Source organism: Chironomus tepperi, unplaced genomic scaffold (genome assembly GCF_022539635.2).
Source record: "Chironomus tepperi strain 1889 unplaced genomic scaffold, CSIRO-AGI_Ctep_v1 contig_364, whole genome shotgun sequence".
Classification (NCBI taxonomy): Eukaryota; Metazoa; Arthropoda; class Insecta; order Diptera; family Chironomidae; genus Chironomus; species Chironomus tepperi.
The window spans coordinates 4,706,379-4,731,375 of NW_027226486.1; the positions used below are offsets into that span (position 1 = coordinate 4,706,379).

The following is a 24,997-nucleotide window of genomic DNA, read 5'->3' on the forward strand; positions in this document are numbered from 1 at the left end:
TGCCCTTGACTTTACAAAGCTTCTGACATTTTTAAAGGCATTTTAAAGCCAAAAGCAATTTGGTAGCTCTTTAATAAATCCAATAGTGCCATTAGTGCCTCTCGGGAATTCGAATCAAAACAACAATGTCTAACTTACAGCAACAATCCAACATATTCATTCTCAATTTAAAACTAAACAAAGACTTTTTTAATGACTTTTCCTCAAAAAACGCAATTTAAAGCCTTTCCCAAGCTTTTCCAACCCAAATCTTCACAATGCGCCATCATTTCCTTTTCGAAAAAGCTCACTGCCGAAAATGAAATGAAACGAAATTTCATTTTAAAATACACAAATTTGCTATCAGTTCCTTACCTTACCTTCCATCTATCTACTTTATTCAATGTCAAATGAGCTTCTTGTTTTCATGCAAATAGACTTAGTTACGAATAATATTTCAACAATAAGTCAAAGTCGATGACAACGACATGATTGGTTGACATAATAGCTATCACTTGATAGGAGAATGAAGAATAGAAAGAAAAGAAGATAAAGTTAGTGACATGTATGGGAAATTGAGTGAATATGGCGATTTTTTGTGGGATTCCTAGTCAAGGTTGAGTTTTCCATGTGGATTCCAACTAAGGGCACCGAAATAAGTTTGTGCTTCCATCCCGTTTACGTCATTATCTTTAATATTCAGAGATCAAATTCGACTTTAACTTTTTTTGGAGTCAAGCCCATTAAAATCGACTTTTTCATACAAATTCCGTGCCGACTTTGAGCTCTGGCATTTATTTTCCAAAGCTGGTGACCAATCCTGTCATATTATCGTTAATCCAGTCCTGATGGACGTTTGTTTGTACAGTTTAATTTCGGAGATACAGCAGGTTGTAAATCTACTATACCTTGCATATTTGTGAGATCCAGACGAGAAGTTTTAATAGGTTTATAAACAATTAGGGAGAATTACTCCCTGAATAGTCAACCCTATCAAGCAACAAATTTTGAGGATTTAAGAATTACATTTCCAATACCCCAATTCAAATGCAATCCTCAAAGTCACTTAAAAATCCATGATTCCTGCTAAAACGACATTAATTCATCAAAACACTGAAACTTGTTAAAACTTCATCAACTTTTTCTCCCACTTCAGTTATTCCAGTCAAGTTACAAGTCAGCCTACTCACCCATCTTTCCACGACACAATTTCCTTTCAAAAAAATTCATGCTCAAAACATTTTCCACAACAAGCAACAAAAATTTGCCTAAACCGAAACCAAAAAAAAAGAGGCACAGAAACGAAAGTAATAAATAAATAGTTTATATTCCTTTTCATCCACATTCAGTCATTGATCAAACATATTGAAAAGCATTATGTTATGAGTATTATCATAGCTTGCTTTACAAAATAGGTCATAATATAGCATTGCCTCTTTTAGTTCCTTCAGTTAATAATGCCTTGTCTTTTTCATGCCAAATTATGCTTGATCAATGGGGACTCTCAAAACCACAAAAATAAGCAGTATGCATTAATAATTTGTTTGGAAAGAAAAACTTTTTGTGTGAGTAGCACAGATTTACTTTGAAAGCACACCGGAGTGGTTGGATGAAAAGAAACTGATAACCGAAAATTCGCGCGCGAAAAAAATATTAAAAATTTTTTAGTGTTGAATAAGCTGTGAAGCGGACGGAAAAGTTTTTTGCGGATTTTATTGAAAGTTTTACGGAAGAGCTTGATAAAATCAGACAGGCTTAAAAATAATTTTCAGTGTTAATGTCTAATGTGAATTAAAATATTGTGTATGTAGGTTGGTGACTTGAATTGTGGACACTTTTGTTAATTTGGAATAATGATGTGGAAGTTTCAATGATATGTTACATCGGACAGGCATGTAACAGAGACCTAAGGTGATGGGGTGTTCGAAAGCTCGAACCTCATTACTATAATTTTTAAACTCTTTTTCTTACAAAATGTTCTTATGGACATCTTATTAACTTATTTCTAAAATAGCTGGCCGGACAGATCATCTGTATATCCATGGCTTCTTACAGTTGGCGTCTAAAACTTGGCTTCATCGTTGCACCTTTGCCAGTGGTGGCCAACCTTCAAATTTTTCACTCATACTAGTTTTGCTATCTACAAAATCGGATTTAAAGACTTTGTTGCCTTTATAGTTGCCTTTTCTACTTGTCTAATTAAGATCTACGATCAAAAAGTAAGAAAACAAATTTTTTGACAATTTTTTTGAACCAATCGCCATCATTGATTCATGATGTCTCGATTTTCAAGACAAGGGCATATTATGGGCTCAGGTGTGTTTTTTGAAGATCAAAAACATCTCCTTTTTGGAAAAAATCATACAATTTCCTGGGGTTTTTCGAGAAAGATCTTAAAACTTCCCTAGATATATGGAATGCATAAAATCCATCTTTCGAAAATTTCTGGGTCGCTCTTGGTTTCGGTCTCTAGATTTCTCAAAACTGAGACTTCTGGAAACCTTACTTGATATTGACTCATAGACGTAACACTGACTGTCACATTTGAGTTGAAGAACAGTGGAAAAGTGAGCCTATCTGCTAGCTTAAATCTTCAAACTAATGCAAGTGAAGCTTGGCTATTGACTTATCCATCTAGCTTAAGCCTTCAACCACTTTGCAACCAGAAGAAAATGCTTTGAAAATTTGAAATTTCTAAATATGCCTATGACACGGACCTTTCCATTTTTCCTCAATCTTTTAAATACGTCCACAAATCAAGTCATCAACCTAATCACATCCTGAAATCAAATAAAATTGAATGACTAACGGAATAGTGCTTTCAATTTACAGATAATAATAGTCATTTAACATAAGCAAGCTAGCTGCCATCATCATATTCATAAACATGAGAATGCATATTTGTAGCTTAAACATGCTCATTTAATGCAGTGTGAAATATTCAAGTGGCACAAGTGGGAGAGAAAATAAAAAAAAAGCTCAAATTTAGTGCTGGAATCATAAAAAATAAGAATTTTTTTATTGCCGACCTGCAATGTTGTGTATGAATATGATTTATATCGTGTGTGCATTACTGTCTGAATGTAATAAATGTTGATAAATTTACGATAATTGTAGACATTAGTTTAGCACATTTTATATCCTATACATCGATAATCCATCGATTAATAATAAAATCTCTGAAAATTAGGCATAAAAAAAATCAATCCTCAACGTAGGAACACAAAAAAGTTATTGAACTTTTTAAAAAAAAATCCCCAAAAAATCGATAAAAATAAATTAAATAAAAATGGATCCATTAACGGTAAGATGAAACCTTTTTTGGCATTTTTTCAAAATTTTATTATTCTTTATTCTGCTTCTAATTTTGCTCTCGATAATTGGAACTGTGAGGACTCTTGAGAGCAATAATTGAAAACACATGTACAACAACTTGGTTTATTTATAACGGAACCAGTTGAATTTGATTGAATTTTCATTTTCTATAGGCTAAATAATCATTTGAGAGCTTTTGCTGAGAAGCTTGAGAATATATTTTGTTTTAAGGTTGATAAATTGCTGGAAATGAAGTTTTTGTAGATAAAGTTTTGGGGTGAACAATTGCAGAAAGTTCTTGAACCACTTATAAATGTGAATTACTATAAATGCTGCAAACTTTGCTGAGGAAGAAGCAGTTATTCTTGAAGATTTATGGACAATTTTACATATTTTAGGTTCCTTATTTTTGTGAAATTGAAAACTTTAAATTTAAATTAATGAAAATTGAATGAAAGCTAGTAATTTATAGATTATTCTTGCATAAGATTTAAGAAATCTCTTAAAGGTTGAATCATGACGATTTTAGGAGTGATTCCAGGAAATTAACAGTAGTCAGAGCTTTAATATGCAAAGTTTTTCTAGAATCTAAATTATTGATTTGAAAAAAATCTGATAGAAAAAGTATGATCCGAATCAATCAGAGTGGGACCTGAACTAGCCATGAAGTTTCCGATTAGCCTACCGCTGAATTATCGAGGGATACTCGACAATATGACAAAGTACTTACTTATTTACTTCGCTGGGTATAGATCAGTTGTGAGCATGACCATGAACATGCCATTGTCTGTTAGGGTTCTATCGCTGTATTCTGGACTTGAGTTTTCGATACCAAACTATAATACAAAGTGATCTATTTAAATTATAAACCTTCTTTATTCCTTATATTACTACACTCTTAATGATATACAGCCCTTAAATCCTTCTTATTCCTTTTGCTATAAGCCCATGCATGGGCCAATACTGCCAATTCAGCAACCATTTTGAGTTCAGAGCATATTAAGAACCCGAATGAAATCCATATAGATTCGTTTTCCTTTTTGTCGCTTCGGATTCAAGCTACAGTCAACTTTTGACTAGATTTAACTTAAATTCAACAGTTTTGATTAAGGGTGTAAAGCATGATTCTCACTAAATTCCCCAATAAACTCTTAAACATCCTCAAATATTAAAAAAAAAACAAATTTTCACATCCTAAATAATTTATGCCAATTCATTGTTCAATGATTCAGCGCAACAAACTTGGTGTCAATAGCATGACATGCAATTAATTATTCTGCCATACATAAAGTATAATTCTAATGCATTAAGCTATCATTTTGAATACTAATTTGACTTCTTTAGTACTTTTTCATTGTTTATGGTATTCTTTGTATGTGAAATACTTTGTATGTGGAATTGTGGCTGTTATTGAACTTATTGAAATAGTCCATTGATGACTTTATGGGTGAATGGCCTAAAAGCCTAGGAAATTCTATTGACGGATTAAGTTAATTAATGGCAGAGAAAGAAGAACTGCAATTTTGTTCATTTATCATGAAAAAAGGTCGAAGAACTTTGGTAAGGCTGTTTACTTTCACTTAATTGATCATTAATTGATGTGAATCGATGGAAATTTGAGTTTTCTGATCGAATGAAGTGCAGATTTTAATGGATTTTGAGGTTAGGTCTTATTATTGTGGCTTTAATCATCATCTGCCTTAAAAAACTTATTAAAATCTACTTGGTTCTTGAATTTTCCTCCAATTTATCCAAAAACCTCCACAAAAACCCTTCATTTCCAATAATTCCATCAACTTTACACTCGAAACTTTTCAAAAACACATAAAAAACTCAGCTTAAAATTCTTTTCTCATTTTTACATTAAATTCTCGACTCTAACATGCATACAACTTTATTATATTACTCAATTCAGAAACAATCGCAGTTAATGATCCTTAAACAACATTTTTATTCAGCTCAATTTGCTAAAATTTATAGTTCGACAAACATTTTTTTCGCTCTAGATTTTAATTAATAATTTGATAAAATCTATTGTGGACTACATAAATTAGTTTTATGGAAAATTAAATTTTTTTTAGAGATTTAATTTGAAGGTCAGGGTTGCTATTTGGAATGATTATTTTGATTTGGTGGAAGTGTCTTTGATTATATTGGGACAATTTGAGTGTAGATATCTCAAAATTTATATTTTCATACTCGAGCATCATAATGGAGTCGCTAAGGTATTGTAACGTTGCCTTTTTTACTTCATGGAGGTTTGGCCAAGTACCGAAGCTTGCATTTTCCACATTTTAGATGACAGGCCTGTATTTTTCGCCGGTTCTTATAGTTCGTCAAATGCTGCTGATCTTTTGTCTGCAGTTTTGGTAAACCTAACTTCAGACCAGAAATACAGTTCTAAGACTGAAATACGGCACATAGAATTTCAGTGCATTAGACAATGCGATTCAAAACATAAAGTCTGATACATGCAGAACCTAGTATCGTCAGGTAGAAGATGCTGCAATTAGTCAGACTGTTTATCTGATTATAATTACAATTTCATCACAAATTCCAAGTTCATAACTAAAGCCTGATTTACTAATGCAGTCTGCCTGATAATCAAGGTATAAATATCTAGTATGAATCTAGGATGAAGCTTCTAATTCTAAGCAGATCAACTACACAAATCAATCCAAATAGCAACTCTGATCTAAGTTTTTTTTTAATAATCACTTTCATTTTATATACTATCCAGCACGTTTTGCTTTAAAGCTTGTAATTAGCTTGAATCACGCAATATACATCATATTAAGAGAATATATCGAAGGAGTGGAAACTCTGACATAAATTGACCGGCTCATGCTACTCTGAAGCATCTAAATCAGATTTATGATCCTCAATTCACTATGTAGCATGACTATTCCTTAGTACAATTCCAATTTAATAGATATTTTGTAAATTTCCTGTAAATAATTGAGGCATTGAATGTCAGAAAGCATTTCCATGTCTTGAAATATTCATCAACTTTGCACATAAAACTTACTGTATAGGCTAGGCTGTAATTCAATTAGATCGATTTTATGCTGTTAAATTTTTAATAAAATAATCAATCCAATAATCCAAACCAAATAAAAATCATACAGACACGTTCTCAACCTGATCCGGGAATACCAAAAAATCCAAATAATCAAGGAGTCACCGGACAGCATCAAAATATCCGTCCACAAAATCCTCCTAACATAAATAAACAAAATATCCAACAAGCACCTAATTATCAGCCACAGCAACAGCAACAACAAAATTATCGACCATCATCTGGTCAGCAACCGCAATCGCAATCAAATTATCCAAATCAACCACCTGGAATTAGACCGCCATTAGTACCAAACATTAGACCGTTGAATAATCAACAGCCACAACATCCACAACAGCAATCAAATATTCGTAATTTGCCACCATCACATATACAATCACAACAGGGACAGCAGCAGCAGCAACAACAACAACAATATCGTCCTGCGCCACCTCCTGGCGCTCAGCAAGGCTATCAACAGCCACCCAGACAGACATTTGTAAGTCAATCGTCTTTGGAACAGCAACAGCCACCACAACAGCAACAATATCGTCAACAGCCTCCTCAGAGACCAGCTGTTGTGCCTGAACAGAAGATTCAGCAGCAAAGAAATCCACAACATCAAAATCAGCCAATGTCACATCCACCGACAAACATGATGGCTGAAATAAATCGAGAAAAGACATTCACAACAGCCACAAATAATAATAATAATGAGCCACATTCATTGTCTATGGATGATGATGACGATGATGTCGTTGTGGGACGAATGACAACTCCACAGAGTAAAAATGGACATAAACCAGTCGAGACATATGACACAAGACCAATGAGTGGTAAAGAGAATGTACAGCCACAAATGAGACCACAGCCAGTTCCACAAGCAGCTCCAGCTCCACAAACAGTTCCAGTCCAACAGCCCGTCCCAGCTCCAGTTCCAGTTCCTCAACAAGTACATCATCAACAGCAAGCAGACATGAAAAGACGTGAAAGTGTCCAATCAATTCCATCCCGTCCACAATCAGCACTGGGCTCAAATCAATCAGTCTCGCCTGAACCAAGAATGTCACCAAATCCACCACAGCAACAGCCTTATCGACCGCCTTCACAAGCCGATAGTAATCGACAACACAATGATTATGTGCGTGACACAAATGATTATGATAGAGGTCAACGGCCAATGAGTAATGTTCCACCACCGTCTGCACATCAACGTCAATCGCCCGAGGATATGCATAGACCAAAAATGCCTCCACCACCCGTACAGCAACAACATCAACCGTCTCCACCACCTGTACAAATGCCATCACAAAATATCAAGCAACAACATCAGCAGCATGTACAACAACAACAACAACAAAATGTACATCGACCTAATCAAGACGGTCACATTCAACCGAGTATTCAGGATCATTTGCCATTTATGAAGCCTAATTTGATTGCAGCTCCTGCTCCACAGAAAGTGCCTGAAAAGAGAATTGAAAATGAAAGTGTGAAGAATGTTATGGACGAGAAGAAGAAGTCAATTGATTTGGATCTGAGTAAAAATTCGAGTATGAAAGTTGGAATTAAGGATAGTCGATCAGCAAGTAAGTTTGGGTATGGGAAGTGGGCTAGGTAGAGTCATAAGCCGGGTACGGCATAAGGTTCATGACATTTTCAAATGATTTTGTGTCACACTAGTGTGTCGCGGCACATAGGTTGCTCACAACTGTTGTATGGTCATTCTACCTGACTACTCTATTGTCTAGTGGTGCAATTGTGACTCAGCCTCAAATGCCTTGGCCTAGAGTGTCCAAATCTTGACCTGGTCACTAAGAACAAACTCAATTATTTCCATTAAGTTCTCAGAACTATATCAACAAATCTAGACACCTTCTCTAAACATTTTTCAACCAAAATCCTCCCATATTTAACCTTGACAAACAATAAACAAGCCATAAATCGGCATGCAAATTTGCTGAGCAAATAAAAATTCAACAAATTTTATTTGCGTGTGAATAAAAAAAGCATTTTTCATATTTAAATGTCGGTCACTAAATGATACGAAAAAATTTCTCGTTAATTCTTTTATCTTTTTATTGTATTCGTTCTTTATCGTCCGATTTTACGAACCATTAAAACATAATGTAATCGATTTATGTTTTCAGCAAATAACAACAAGACTGCAACAAGAGTTTATCATACAACGAAATATTTTTTTTTTGGAGATATCTTATCTTGTTTTGGAGGTAGTTTGGATGTTAAGTAGCGGTTAATGAATGGGGGAGGGTTAGAGTTGTCTAGATACCTTTGGGAAGGTGCTTAACTGTATAATGGACAGCTTTTACCATTTATGTAGGCAACTAGAGTCTATGTTGAGCAATCTGTAAATTACGGAAAATTTTGAAGTCTAAAGCGTGCCATGGCATCAAAAATGGTTGTTCATAGATGTTCGAAGATGTTCATGGTTGTTCATGGCTGTTTATCACTGAGTTAGACCAAGAAATCCCTAGACTATCCTTTGTTGCATACCAAAATATAACTAGTCACCAATTAGAATGTTGACTTACTCAAATAGTGCAACATAATCCCTAGCGCTTTGCAACGTCGTTGCTGATTGACGACAAATCATCATGATAACGTTAAACTGCTGTGTCTTTTCCATGATGATCATTTCCCGATCAGCATATATTGAAATGTTGTCACCACGGTGACGAGGCGGCAGTATACTTTTAATCAAGTGGCAGTCAATTGTGGCAACATTTCAGAATGTGCCGATCGATTTGTTGGCAGTAGTAAGGTTATGCAGTTGTAGCATAGGCAGTCGCCTTAGGTGTATTTAAAAAGGGTGCTCTAGCACATGTTTCATCTATGCAGTTTACCTACGCTACAATGTCATGGTCTCAGTTGCTATTTCAAGTGTCTGATACAAAGCAACACAGACATTTGATTTTTTCGTGGATGTTACTAAGCCACTCGAATGATTCACAACGTAGAAAAGACAAATCATAGTATCTATAATCATAGTAAAAGTCGGCGTGATGCTGTCGTGGAGCCGAATTTCACTGACTTCACGACACACAATGATTCTCTAGTGGATTCAGTGAAATCCAGTTTCACGTCAGAATCACGCCAGGGAGAAGAGTATTCAAGGTTTGCCGATGAACTCATGATGCAAAATTTTCCATTTTTTCCCGAAATTATCCGTACTAAAATGTATTAAATCGTACATCAGCATTGCTACCTCGAATCATCAAATAGCATGTTAAACAGCAACATAACTCAAAGCTACATAACATCCAAATAGCCCCTAGATATATAACATCTACAACTAGATTGCACATTAACAACAATGTTTTTATTTATTTTCTAGAAGGTGATAACGATAGTGGTGTAGATGAGAGTACACAAGAGAAGGTGAGTGAAATAATAATAATAATTTTTTTGTGACTGCTCATTCAGTCTGCATTTGACATTCATCACATCAACAAAAAAAAGTGATCTTCAAGACTATCGAGTAGAAAAAAAAATAATAATTTTGAGTGTAATTTGACGCTTGAATTGTTCTGCTTAATTTACTTGCGTCGCAAAGGCACACATAGTCGGGTGTGGTTGAAAAAAATTTTTTTTTGAGGAACATCCATCAATTGTCTGAATTTGAATTTAATGTAAGATTCAGCAATAGACTTAGTCACGAAACTGCTCGATAATTCCATCCATAAATGATCGAGAACCTTTTTTTTATGATCTTATTATTGGATGGAACTTAATTTTGTCAGTTTATTTGTATTTATTGATCGAGCAAGTCACAAAAAATTATTATATCCACAAAATAATAATATTAAGCATAGAAAGTTGTCGTGATTGCTTACAATTTGTCATTTTAAATGCTTAAAGAAACTCATAGAAAGAGAAAATCCAAGCAATCGAAAAAAGAAGTGAAATTTTCATTTAAAAAGAATAAAAAGGTTCTGAAATTAAGGCACAAAAAAATTGTTTATTGTTAAGTGGAATATTATTGGAAATTCAAAATTATTTGTTAAAGTTTCAAGTTTCTGGAAAAAGGTGCGGACTTTTTGGAATTTTTCAAAATTTAAAGTGAGATTTTTGAGTGGAAGTTTTTAGAGTTTTTTGGAGATTGAAAAAAAGTTGAAAATTTTCACTCTAAATCATACAAATTTTAATTGGAAGAACTATAAAAATTATGAAATTTTCGACGGTGACTTCTCCGAAAAGTGCACGACTTAGAAATGACCAAGAATCCTATATAAAGCTAGTTTGACTCTGGTCTCAGGTCAGATTCTATAAAATTCGGTCTGAGGCCAGATTTAAGTAGACTTGATATCGGATTTTTGGCCTTTTTTACGCTTTGTAACTTTCGGGTTCGTAAGATTACCCTAGTGTGCTTTGACAAGCAAAAATTGATTTTTTGAAAGCATTTAAATTCATCTTTTTGATTAATCTTTAAAATTCAACTCCTTTCAACCCCAAAAATGCCATTACTTACTTCAAATTTCATCCAAAAACTCAGGATAAAAATGGACATTCTCCAAACTCCCCATTGAAATCACCATCAAAAATTCCAAGCTATCAACAACGTCCAGCAAGTATTACACCTAAAACTAGATCGAGAAGCACTTCTAAGCAACGACTATCACTGAAAGCTAGTCCAGAGGAGCCACCAGAGCCTCTAATTAAAAGTATGTTTTGAAATTTTAATGTGAAGTGGATGAAAATGCGTTGGAACTAGATATTAACTAGTTATAACGTATTTTTGTCGATTATGGATTATGAGTGATTAATTGTGAACTTATTCTTGTGATCAACAGAAATTCCAATGAACAAAATTGAAGTTGGAAATGCACCATCACCAAACCTCAAGAAGGTTACATCCAAAATTCGATCTTTGGAAAATGCCCAACACAAACTCCTAGCTATGGTGAGTGATTCTAGTTTATGTAGGTGCTTAAAATAAGCTTAAAATTGCAAAGCTCAGACAAGTTGAAATCTATCTCACAAGTTTTAATTGGAATAACTTTAAAAATTGTAAAAAAACGAGAGACTTTCCCGAATAGAACACGTGATGATCAAACCTCCGGCATTTGCCTTCATGACTTTTTGTGCCAAATTTATAAAATTCTGCCTGAGGTCAACTCAAATCGCATGAACGAGTTTTTGTCGTGTGCCTTCCAGGTTTTGATAACCTGATTAATGTCAAAATTCATTGACTTCAAATCCCAAAAAAATGTCATAATCTTGAATATTCCAAAAATTCATATGGACATTCTCCAAACATCACCATCAAAAATTCCAAGCTATCAACAACGTCCAGCAAGTCTACATAAAACTTGAGGCACTTCGCAACGACTATCACTAAAGCTAGGTGGGAATCAAACCCACGTACTTACAAAAGAGTGATACAGATTTTTGGTCTGTTACCTAACCACTCAGCCACAGAGCCCTTACTCTTGTATTGGCAGATTCGCCTAGATATGGCTCGATATCCCAGATTTCCTCACTGTTCCGACACTACAAGTCCGTAAATGTTTTAATACTCAGAAGTTATATAATCATACCAAAATTTATTGTTTTGATAAAAACAAAATATTGCAGTTTGTAAGCATGTACATACAGCAGTAATTTATCATTTTTACGAGTGTAGATACCAAACTTGACATTTCAAGCTTCTGTATAAACTTTCTCCTTATCTTATCTTACCTAGGTGGTGGTCAAATTAAAATTGAATCAAAGAAATTGGACTTCAAAGCAGGACCTAGAATTGAAGCAAAGAATGACACCTATACACCTCGAGGCGGCGATAAAAAGGTAAGGAATTGATAGGAATAGCACTTAAGGTCAGGTAGTAACGATAAATTGTAATTCTCACAATCTTACGGTAGTGCCTGATGATTAAGAATATGTAATGTGATTATTTGCCTTAATTGGTCTACAAGTTGACTTTTTTGGGAATTATTGATGTCCCGAGCAGCACAATGAGTCGGTTGGGTACTGCTATGTAGTCTCATTGTCGACAAGACATGAAGGTACCCCAAAAGCACCGTAACGACTAATTTAAGATGATTTTCTTCAAATTATTTTTCAAAAATTCATCAAATTTCCCTCATAAACCTTCAAATTCCTACCTTAACTCCAATAAATCAGTTCCAAACTGCCAATAATCCCCAAACAACCGATCACAATTTACTCATAAATTTGAATCCAAAAATGAAGCTCGTTACGCATGAATAAGTCAATTTATGACGAGATTTATTGCAAATAAGAACACAAGCTGTATAAAAAAATGTGGGCATGTCAATCACAAGAAATTTGCTATAAATTTTTATGTATTTATTTCTTCTTCATTTTTAAGATTGTCAGCCAGAAACTACAATGGAATGCAAAATCAAAAATTGGTTCTTTAGAAAATGCTGCTCATAAGCCAGGTACGTGCACAAAAATGGTGTTCTTGATATGAATTAATTAATTGCCTTTAATTTCCCTTGAAAAATACCCAACATTTTGATATAAAGGCGGAGGCGACAAGCGCATCGTTGAGATTAAAACAGATTTCAAGGAAAAGGCAAAACCAAAAGTGGGATCAAAAGACAATTTGGGATACGTGCCAGGTATGATTAATTGATTTATCGTTCCGAGTGACACAGAAAAGAAGAAGGCTGAGTGTTGGATTCATGTGACATCTTAGTGGCATCAATGTGACATCCAAGTGAATCGGTGTGACATCCAAGTGGCTCGGTCTAGCATCCAAATGGCTTGATGTGACAACCAAGTGGCTCTTCCATATGGATTCATGTGGCACCTACGTGGCTCCAATTGTCATCCTTATGGAAACCATGAAAGCATGTGACTTCGTGTGTCATCCTTATGGAAACCATGTGGCTCCAAGTGTCATTCATGTGGTATCAAAGTGACATCCACGTAGCTCATTGTGTCATGCTAACGGTAACCTTATGGCTCTGTTTGTCATCCGTGTGGTGTCCATGTGGTTTCATGTGTTACTCATGTGGTTCCATGTGTCATTTATCTGGTTCCATGTGCCATTTATATGGCAAACATGTGGAATCCACATGGCTCCGTGTGTTACTTATGACATCCGTGTACCATGAATAAGGCAATAATGTGGCATCCATTTAACAAATACATGGATTCATGTGGCATGGATATGGCAATCTTGTGGCATTGATGTGGCTCCATATGGTTACTTCGTGGCATTCATGTGGCTCGGTGTTTTATTCATATAAATGCAAAATTGAAGCAACTTCTATTTGGTGCCTACAACGAACTCTTGCTAAGCATTATTGAATCTGTGACAAATGCTTCTTCATTTGTTTCGCTCGGAACTTCATTTACCACGAACGGATGTTAACCCATTTTATTTTTTGTCTTTAATTTCCTTCTTTTCTGCAGGTGGAGGAGACATTAAAGTAAGTAAATTATTATAAAATTTCATTTCATGACATAAATCGACTCAATTGCCATAAATTGTTGCATATGAAAATATCATATTTAATCAAGAAAATCAAGAAGAACTAAACAATTGAATATTGTTTATGCCTAATTAGCATGAAATAAAAATTTGAAAAGTCAATGCCAAAAACTACTTTTGTATGCTTGATAATCCAAAAAACATTCATGTGTAAACTAACATTGATGAAAATTAAGTCTAAGAAGCATGTTCGTAGATGAGAGCTGAAAATTATTTTTATTTGATTTGATTCGTGCATGATGAGGACTTTTTTGATGATGGCAAGCTAGATCTACTAGATGTCTTAACTTAACATGATTTGTAAATTCTCATTCTTTGCCATCTCAAAAATATCCAGAAAATTTTCCGTAATATTAATTATTTTGGCTGAAAATGATTGCTTCTACTTTCAAGTGCTTCTGTTTATATTTGCGTTATTATCTCATTTGTTATAATAATCTTTTGTTTTAACTAATGTGTCATATGATGAAATTATTTGATTTTTATTAACTCAAAACTGTGTCATATAAAAAAAATTTGAGAACCTTCATACAAACCAAGTCGTGGAAACTCTCAAAACTCTCAAAAAATCCCAGAGCTCCTCAAATGATTGTTGGAATTTCTTTACTCATCTTTAAGCTTATCTTCAACTGTAGTATGGACTAAAACAATCAAATTCTCATATTCTTGAATTTTTTGAATGATTTTTGATAATTTTTATTGTGTTACCCTGTGGTTTGACCGATCCTATAGCCTGAATAATTGGAAACTAATATTTTCCTCACCCCTACCTTTGGTGTGCTCAAAAAATTACAGGACATTTTTCCAAACAAATTTAGATCTATAACATCTGCTTCTGAACTAAATCATCTTTTTTGTATGGAAAAGTCGACTTGATTCCACATTAATGTCCAGTTGACTTCAATCACTGGTAAACCCATTTCAGAAAAGCAAACGACTTGAAAAAATCAGAAAATAGTATCTTTAGGTCAGCGTAATATTAGCATAAACTGGATTTTGTCAAATTAGTCTCGATGCCAGAGTCAAGGCCTGCCCAAAGACACTATTTTCCTATTCCTCACTCCGTGTGCGTTTCAAAAGTGGAACCCCGTTACATAAAACTTAGTTTAGTGTGAATACTTCAAGAAAGCTTATCATTGGAATCTTCTCTCTGATTATGTTTCCGAAAAAGCTGCATAAACTTGATAAATCTATAAATACTGAAATTTCCTGTTTAAGTGATCTTTAGAAGCATTAAACACAAAAATGAAATCATTTTGTTTGTTTTAACTAAAAACTTTTCAAATCTAGTCGCAAACTAATCTTTAACTACTCAAAATAATATTCAAAATGTAATCAAAATATTGGATATTCCCTAACTTTCAATTCCATCATATGACACAATATCGTTCATTATTTTCTCATAATTTTCTTATAATATTCTTATAATATTTAATAATCATTTAGTTTCTTATTCATAACTTTAACATATGAAAAATTCATATAATTTAAGGCACGTGAAGAACGAGCAAAATCGAGCGTAAGTAAAAAAAAGTTGAAAAGCATGAAAAACACTTAAAACAAATTTTTTAAAGTTTGGTGAAAGAACGGAAGTTTGTTTTTCAAATTCAGCACTTGAAGAACTTTGCATAATTGAGCATTAAAATTAAATTCTTTGCACTTTGCACATCACATTTTTGAATAGTTTTGAGCACTATCAAAATTTTAAGCACGACAAAAGTGAAAAAAACTTGAATTTTTGCAGCATATCCAAAAAGTTTTTCGTGACTGAAATTTCCTCAATATTAACAAATTTTCTTCTAATTTTTCAGATTGTTAATCAAAAGATCGACGTGAAGGCAGAGCCAAAAATTGGATCATTAGATAATGTGAAGCATAGGCCAGGCGGTGGCGACAAGAAAATCTTTGATGATAAAGAATATTTGAAGAATATTGAACATCCGGTTCCAATAACGCCACCAAGTCAGGTAAACATCAACGAGTTTTGAGAAAACAAATAAATTTTTTTTTGCCTTCTACTTCTCCTCCTATATCCCAAAATTAATTAAAATCTACTCTACTACTGTTGTACTTCCATATCTCACACCATTAGATTTAGATAATAATTTTTTTTTACTTATTCATTATTCGCATGATCAAAATATATATTAAAATTATGCAAAAAAAAACTTATAAATATTGCTGAGCTGAGGGGTATGAAAATTGGGGTTTGGGGGGGCAACTTAAATTTCTACAAGATTTTTCAAAAAATTGAAAATTTTTAACAAATTCTTTAAATTTTCTAGGAAGAAATTTTACAAATTCAAGAGTTTGTCTTGAGGATAATTTGAGGAACTAAGGTCCATAAATCCAAATTTTGTCTATTCTATATTCAAAATTGAAGACACATTTGACATTTTCATGTCTCTCAGCTTCAAATTTTCTTGGCATTTTGAAAATAAAACAAAAAAATATTAAATTAATTTGAGCTTTTAAAGCTTCCGCTTTGAAATTAATTATGAATTTGAATTTGAACAAAAGAAAAAAAAATCACAAGAAAATTAAAAAAAAACTTTTTATTTATTTTTTATAATTTTTCTTTCCTTTTTTCTTTCTTCTTTTAATTATTTTATGATTTTCTTGTAGGAATATCTTTATACGTTCTATTGAGAATTTCAATATTTTTCTTAACTTAAGTTCAATTTGGTTTATTCATTTATGAATATTTTTTATTTGTAAGTTGAAATATTAAGTTGAGCATTTCTGTGTGGATTTTTTTTCTCTAGATGGATTTTTATGTTTTTTGATTAGTTTGGCTTATGTTTGATACTCATTTTTTGGATGAGGATGTGAAAAGGGTTTTTGTGTTGGATTAACAGAGCTGGCTGCATGAGCTATTAGTGAAGTTTTCTTGTGAATTCATTGACATTTGAAGCTAATTTGCATCAATTCGCTTTCAAAAGAAATTTTAAAAATCTCTGAAAATAATTTCGAAAATTTCAAAAATAAGTTTGAAATTTCTAAAATTCTAAAATTTAAAATTAGATCAAAAATTTGAAATTAAATTCGATAATTCAAAAGTTTAAAACTAAATTCAAAAATTCAAAAATTTGAATAGTTTGAAAATTTTTTCGAAAATTCAAAACTAATTTCGAAATTAAGTTTGAAAATTCCAAGATTTGAAACTAAATTCGGGGATAATTTCGAAATTAATTTTGAAAATAGGGAAATAAATTTGAAAATTTTGAATTAGGTAACTTGAAAAATTCGACAATATTTGACAACTTGAAAAATTCGATTTTGATTAACTTCATCAAATCTTTAATGAAATTCATAAATTTCTCATAATTGATCATTTAAGCTTGATACTAAGTAAACTAAATGTTTTTGAAGTAGAAGTTTTGTTTAGTCTGAAAGTTTGCAAGTTTGATTAATACCGAACCAGTGTAATGATCCCATGTCATTACCAATTCCATACACTCATAGAAATAATTTGAATTTTTTTAAATAATATCAAAAATTCAAACGAGTAAATTTGTCAATTTTCTTGCAAAATTCCACGATTTTTCACAAAACCATACAAATTCCAATAATTTTTCTATGAGTGTTTTTTCATAATCTAACATCTTTTTGATACCAGCTCTGAATAATAATCCAAAAAATTTCATCCTCAACTTTTGAAACTGAGAATAATTTTTGTAGAAAAATTTTACTGACTTTACTTTCTCTTCTTTTCTTGATTTTTCTTTCTCTGTTTTCCTCTTTTTGACTTTTTTTTTATTTTTTGTAGATTTTTTAATAAATTTTCAATTTTATTTATAATTTGATTGGATTTTTTTAATCAGCCTTTGTATTCTCGAGAAACTTTTGTTGAAATTTTGTTGTATAAAAAAGAAAAAAAAAAAAAAAAAAATTTTAAAATTAATATCCACAGAGTCCACTTCCAACTGGCGAATCCACTGGTAATCTAGCTATAGCAGCAAACAGTTTAGGTAGTGAGCAACACTTCTAAAAAAAATCTTTATTTTTTGCATAAATTTACAATAATTAATTATTTTTCATGCAAGCATAAAAGTAAAAAATTTATAGAAAATATTTGAAAAAATAATAAAAAATTGATAATTGAAATAAGAATCAAAAAACAACTGCAAATATCTCCTTAATTAACTCTCTATATCTTAATTCTAATAATTTGCATATATAATTATTAAGCACTTATTTACACAGACACAGCACATGATGATTATTATAATGATAATTGTAGTTATGATTATGATGATGAGATAATATGAAATTTGAATAATAAAACATTTATACTTGCCATTATTATTAAAAGAGAGACAAAAATTTAAAAAATATATTGAAATTTTTTAAAAAAGAGTAAAAACAAAGAAATTCAATAAAAATAATTAAAAACAAAGCATTTTTGAAGAGTTTGAGAGATTTTTGAATTTAAATTTAAAAATTGAAAAAAAAAACTTTGAAATTTTCAAATTTAAAAAAAAGATTTGAGATTTGAGATTTAAAAGAATTTAAAATTTAAAATTTTAAAATTTAAAAGAAATTGAAATTTAAAATTTATTTTAAATTTGAAGAAAATTAATTTATTTTAATTCAAAAAGTTTTCCAATCACTTCAAAAGTGTCCACAAAAACATTTTCAAATCTACGTAAAAAAGTACATATGTTCACATACTACATACCTTAAAGATACAAATTGAAATAAGCAAATGGAATCAAATCGATATGAAAGTTTCAAAGATAAAGTAAAATTAGAGAAAAGTTGAAGATTTTTATTTTGATTTTTTAAATGAGATATTAACGAAAACATTATAATAATGAATATAAAAAGTTCAAAAACTATGATGAACAATAAAGTAGCGACGGAAATGTTGGTGACCATAATTAATGCATTCCAAATGAGATGTGAAAATTTGATTAAAAATTCAAAAATTTCAAAAGTTTAAATTTCAAAAGTTTGAAGATTTCAAAAATTCAAAAAAAAGATTTGGAAAAATTTGTTTTGAAAATTTTGAAAAATTGGAATAAAATTCAAAAATTAAAAATTTGAATAAATTCAAAAATTTGAAGAAATTTGAAAATTTTTTTTTTAAAAATTTAAAAAATTCAAAAATTTGAAAAAAGTTTCAATAATTTTAAGATTTCAAATCTATTTTTTTTTTTATTTTGTCCTTTCAAAATGTGACAATTTTCTAATATTTGCAACTAAATTGTCAATAAATCTAGCAAATTGATTTTCAATCAATAATTTTTCAATTGAACAAATTTGTTGATTCCTTATTTTTCCATGTCGATCTATTCACAAAAATCAAATAAATTTTAAAACAATTTTCATACAATGAAATTATAAACAAGTTCAAAAATCAATTTTTTCAAATTTTATTCAATTTTGTCTATCAAAATCTATCCAATAAAATATTTTTAAAAAATTTTCACACCTCAAAATTTGATGAATAAAATAAAATGTGAATAAAGATTTTCTGGTTGATTTTGGGTGAATTTGAAGATTTGTTGAGTCAAAACTTCTTGGATCGGTCGTTTTGGGAAAAAATTTTGACTTTTTTGTGATTTTTTGAATTTTGATTTTTTTCAAACATTTTGAAGTTAATGATTTGAAAAAAATCTTCAAAATGAGTTCAAAAACCTACAAAACTTCAAAAATCACTCCAAATTATCATAAAAAATTAGGCTAGGATGCAAAACACATTTAAACTTATTAAAAATGATGAAAAATTCACATAAAACAATTTAGAAGAAGTAAAAAGGAATTACTTACTTGTAGATTTTGTGTGTTTTTGACTATAAAATGAGAATGTTTTGATAAAAAGGAAGTAAATTACAGCACAATGACACATTATGCAATGAATAAAATTGGATTAAATTCAATTAAATTTGTTCTCAACTAGCTTAAATTTTATAAAAAATTCTGCTTTTTTGTTGTAGAAGCTGAGCTGATCAGTTCTATTAAAATGTGTTGTTTTTTCCAATAAAATTGATGAAAATGTTTAAAAAAATTTAAGAGCATCAGTTGTTATTTTCTATTGAGTGTATTTAATTTTAGGGTTAAATTTTATTCAATAAATTAAGGAATACTCATTGGTACCCAAAGGGTCATTTAACTCATTTTTGCTCATTTCTCTTCATCATCATAAATTTGATACCATATCCACATGTTTTGTTGAACTTTTTTAAAAAAATAAATTGTAGAGTCAAAGTGAGTAAAGTATTTCTTAAAAGTATAGATAGATTTGTGTCTTGTCCCAGTTAGTTTTCTCTGTCACAAACACAGCAGAATCAGTGAATATTTTGGTAATCTCTTTTTTCGACCAATTTAATGCTTCAAATTTAACAATTCTATATCAAGGCGTGTGTGTTTGGGAATATTTTATGGAAGACTATAAAGTTTTATTGATGATTGAAAAATGATTAGGCTGACAATATCCCTATCAGACAAAGAGTTTCCTTTCATGTTAGACAAACACCATAATTGTATCTAAAATCGATCTTTTTGCCTGTTAGTGTATGATCAAAACCAAGACATCCCATTCTCTGTCTCGAAATTTATAGAAATCGAGGATTCGAAGAATTCATGTTGACGGTGTCGATCTCTGTCTTGATCTCGGCCGCGGAAGATCAATTCGTCAAAGACTAAGATTAATGAGAAGATGGCCTTAGGATACCAATACAAGGGAACCCATTAATTTCAAACTATACTCTAGAACAGCTCTGATTCCTATTAAGCCATAGTCTGATAGGCCAAACAATTCCAAGGCTATTGACTGTTGATTCATGTTCTGATGTATACATCGCTAAACCTTGGCACTAGGATGTGCCTAACAAACAAAAAGAGCACGTCATGAGTTCACAAAATGGTCCACTAACTATATTGAATCACTGTCCGATCAACAATTTTCTAAGGGTTTTCGGTACCAAGACTGAGAAGAATTTTCTTTGAGTCTCGGTTTTGGTCTCAATCTCGAAACTGAGACTCGAATCGTCAATGAAAACTTCCCCAAATACACATGCTTTACTCCTAATACACGTGAAAAACTGTTTCTTCATACACAAAAGTACCAAGAAAAAAAATTAAATAAAAAAGTTCTCAACATACCTAAACTTAAACATAAAGAAAACAAAAGTGTCCATTGAAGTATAATACAAATAAACGATAAAAAATTTAAAATATAAAATTATTTACTGAAAAGAATTGAAAAATTTATACGAAAAAATGAAAACTTGTTCGAAAATAATAATAGAAGCATGTATCTGAACATCATACACATAGCAAACACACAATATATTATAATTAATAATACATAAACCTATAAAAAATGAAAAAACTTTAATTGTCACACAAAAAACGTCATAAAAATGTTCAAAAATGAATAAAAAAAATTGCAGAAAAAATTTCAAATAAGGAACCGCATTTTATTATTATTTTTTGTAGTCGTCAAGGTGCAAAATGCTCAAAAGTGTTTGCACCATGACAGTAATGTAGTCAAAACAGTCAATTTCAGTTATTACAGCACTTGAAAGTCAGCAAACAAAAATTTTCCGCTTCTTATTTATACACAAAATACAAAAAAACAAACAGAACTAAAAATCAGAGCTAGCTGAAAATTGGATTTGGCTTAATCACGCTACACATGAAATCCAAAAAGTCTTAGTGCTATACATTATGTCAGTGGTGGGTAATCAGCGTGATGCGGCACGAGTGTTGTTGACTGTCATGCACTGTGTGACGTCATGCACTGTGTGACTGTCATGCACTGTGTGACTGTCATGCACTGTGTGACTGTCAAACACTGTGTGACTGTCATGCATTGTTTGACTGTCATGCATTGTGTGACTGTCATGCACTGTGTGACTGTCATGCACTGTGTGACTGTCATGTACTGTGTGACTGTCATGCACTGTGTGACTGTCATGCACTGTGTGACTGTCATGCACTGTGTGACTGTCATGCACTGTGTGACTGTCATGCACTGTGTGACTGTCATGCACTGTGTGACTGTCATGTACTGTGTGACTGTCATGCACTGTGTGACTGTCATGCACTGTGTGACTGTCATGCACTGTGTGACTGTCATGCACTGTGTGAATGTCATGCACTGTGTGATTGTCATGCACTGTGTGCCGTCATGTGCAACAAAGCTGAGCGGCGTCACACAGGTTGCCCACCACTACATTATGTAGATGGCTATTTAAGACAGTAATACAGAAATATGTGCCAAGAAGTAATGCCTACAACATGTCACCCCTGCCATCCACAACACCGTCGCACACCATACCTATATTTCGACATGCATGTGATAAAAATTACTTTTAATAATTTTTAATTATTTATAAGGAGAATAATTTTAGTATTTTGTGTGTCGTAATGCTGCTTTAGAATACTCATCGTTCCTACTTCATAGTGTTGAGTGACACAGAGCAATAATTTAAAAAAAGTATAAAGTATAATAAAAAAATAAAATTCTCGACACATCGCTCGCTTACATTAACTTTTTCTTTAAAAGTATGAATAATAAACCCTTATTGTCACGTAAGTCGATTAATAAAACTTTTGGCGGCTCGCAGCCACATAGTATGAAGTTTTTAGTTTAATTAATTAGGACAAAAAAAATTGTACTTGAGTGCTTTTATATTTTGTTTGAAGAACTTTTTGAAGACCTTTATTCTATGAGATGGAGTGAGGGAGGATGGATTTGTGAGTATTGAGGATAGTTTGAAGTTTGAACAGGTCTGAGTCATGCAGTGGAGTCGCTAGAGCACAGACAGGTCGCTGAGTTGACGGCAGCTGGCTGAAATGACTTAGAGGTATTCTGACAACACAGTGTCGACTGCCTTTGACCTATCTTGGCGGCGAAAGATTGAAACTTGTCGTCGTGTGCCACTCGGACTAATTCTAGATGATTTGTACTTAGTAAGGCTACACTAAAGCTTAATAGATAGAGTTTTACCAGTTGAAGTTCCTAAAAGTTGGTCATTAGAAGCATTAATGCTGTATTATTAGGTATTATTGAGTAATAAATTAAATTTAACAGCAGCTTAGTAAATACTTTGTCCGAGGAGCACAATTTAGTCGCTAAAGTGTTTCATTATTAAAGTGGTTTCACTACCTTAATCTGCTATTATACTGTCTGAGGATACTCAGAGTAGACTGAGTATACGGATCTGAGTATGCTGATCTGAGTATACGGATTGGAGTATCTAGTGATCTGAGTTTTCTGAGTATACTGATCTGAGTATACTGATCTGAGTATACAGATTTGAGTATACGGATCTGAGTATACGGATCTGAGTATACTCAAAGTTTACGGATCTGAGTATACTCAATCAATATAATTATTCATACTCCTTGTCAGTTCAAACTAAATAATATTAATTATATCTCACAAATAAATCTTCTTCCTCTACATCTTTCTCATTTCTTTAGTTCCCCATTAATTTTCCACTAACTTTCCATCTTATCTTCTCCATCTTTCCATCACCACATCATCATAAATCCAGCAGATGTTTTCAAGCGGATACTATAAGTCAAAAACCTTAAATTGGCGCTCCAAGCCCTACACGTTGACCACATCCTTATCCCTTCCATCGGAATGCATCATCATGTCCGTATGCTCTCCTGCTAAGAAGAAACGTATCATTGCCTATAGTGGAAAAGCCTTCCATCCAATACCATTTAGATGCTTCTAAACTTACTTAATTCTTGTTTCTATTTCTGTGCAATTTCTCTTTCCCTGCATACCTAACACAAATCTTTCAGATGTTCATGACACGACGCATTATCCAGATTAAAATTTGTTCAAGGAAACGTCGATTGAGTCAGCAGCGCGAATCAATTGGAAGGAAATATGTTGAACGGCTTTTTTGGTAGGAAAAAGCTCACTTCAGCTGAATATTAAGTTCCATCGTCATTAACAGCCCTTCCAATTTCTACAATTTTATTGCTTTTATTTGATGAGGACATAAATGGACAAAATAATTTTCAACTTTTCCGGCAGTGAAAAGTCTTGATGATTTATTTGATTTGACAGAAGATTATGAATTAGATCAGGAAAGTTTAAATTAATAGATGAGTTGATGTGTAGTAATGAAGTATACAATTGATAATTTTTGCTAAGAACTTTTTGTTGTTCTGATATGAAAATATTAGATGATAAAAATTTATTGAGGCTAAAATGCTTGAAAATAATTATTGAAAAATCAGCTTGAATAATGATGAAGGAATTTTTTTGAGGGGATTTGTAACATATTTTGGATTTTAGGTGAATGTTAGGCAGCATATAATTAGTTTTAAATATTCTTGGAAGCAGTAGAAAGGGATACAGAAGATGTGATTTATATATGACATTTTGTCATATGGTCGAACAATCCTCGATTGCTCAGTGATAGGAGGATTTAAAAAATGTGACTAGAAATCGTAGGACATGCCAGTTCGAGTCCCATTCAAGATTTATTATTCGGAATTATACATTCTGGCCAGCGTGACTTTGAATTTAGGCTAGATCCAATGAAATTCAATCTTAGAACAGATTTAAGTTGACCTAGGGCCGGCTTGATTCTGGTTAAAGGCTGGATTTCATTAAATCTGACCTAAAGCCACATTCACACTGGCCTGACTTTATGGTTTCCAAGATTGTGTAGTTTGAATAAGGGAAATCATTAACTAAAATTTGGATTGGATTTTAAGTAATTTAAAGTTGAAGTCTACTTAGATTCTAAACAAAGATTGATTCTCAAGTAAACCAATCCAAGTTACAAATCCCCTGAAAAATCTCTTCATTTACTTGCATTTAATAATTTAAATATTTAAGATGTATGCTGTAGATATTATTGAAAATAAACTTGGATTATTATAAAAGGAAATGGTTGATTAATTCTTATGAATTTAGTTCTACAAATAAAAAGTAAAAATATGAAATCTAGAATTATTAAAAATTTAAAATGTTGAAAAAATGAATAAATAAATTTGCATTTTTTCATGAAATAAAAATATAAAATATATAAATTTGAAATCAAAATTTAGATGATCTTGATTGATTGAGGGTTTGAATGCTTTGATACATTTATTGATAGGTTTTTTTTGTCGAATGTTGAAATAATATTTATGCTTCTAACCTTATTCTTTGATTAGTGATGATTTTCACTTTT

At 31.9% G+C, this 24,997-nt stretch overlaps 1 protein-coding gene across 1 annotated transcript; it reads left to right on the forward strand.

Moving 5' to 3' along the window:
• Positions 1-6,416: 6,416 nt before the first annotated feature.
• LOC139095475 (transcription factor SPT20 homolog) lies at positions 6,417-24,110 on the forward strand (the record flags this gene model as incomplete). The annotated part of the gene is made up of 11 exons (XM_070646830.1): positions 6,417-7,941; positions 9,708-9,751; positions 10,866-11,034; positions 11,164-11,261; positions 12,053-12,160; positions 12,705-12,777; positions 12,865-12,960; positions 13,760-13,776; positions 15,331-15,357; positions 15,650-15,805; positions 23,354-24,110. Coding segments are annotated over 11 exons (2,499 nt in total), but the record flags the coding sequence as incomplete, so codon positions are not given.
• Between the last annotated feature and the right edge of the window lie 887 nt (positions 24,111-24,997).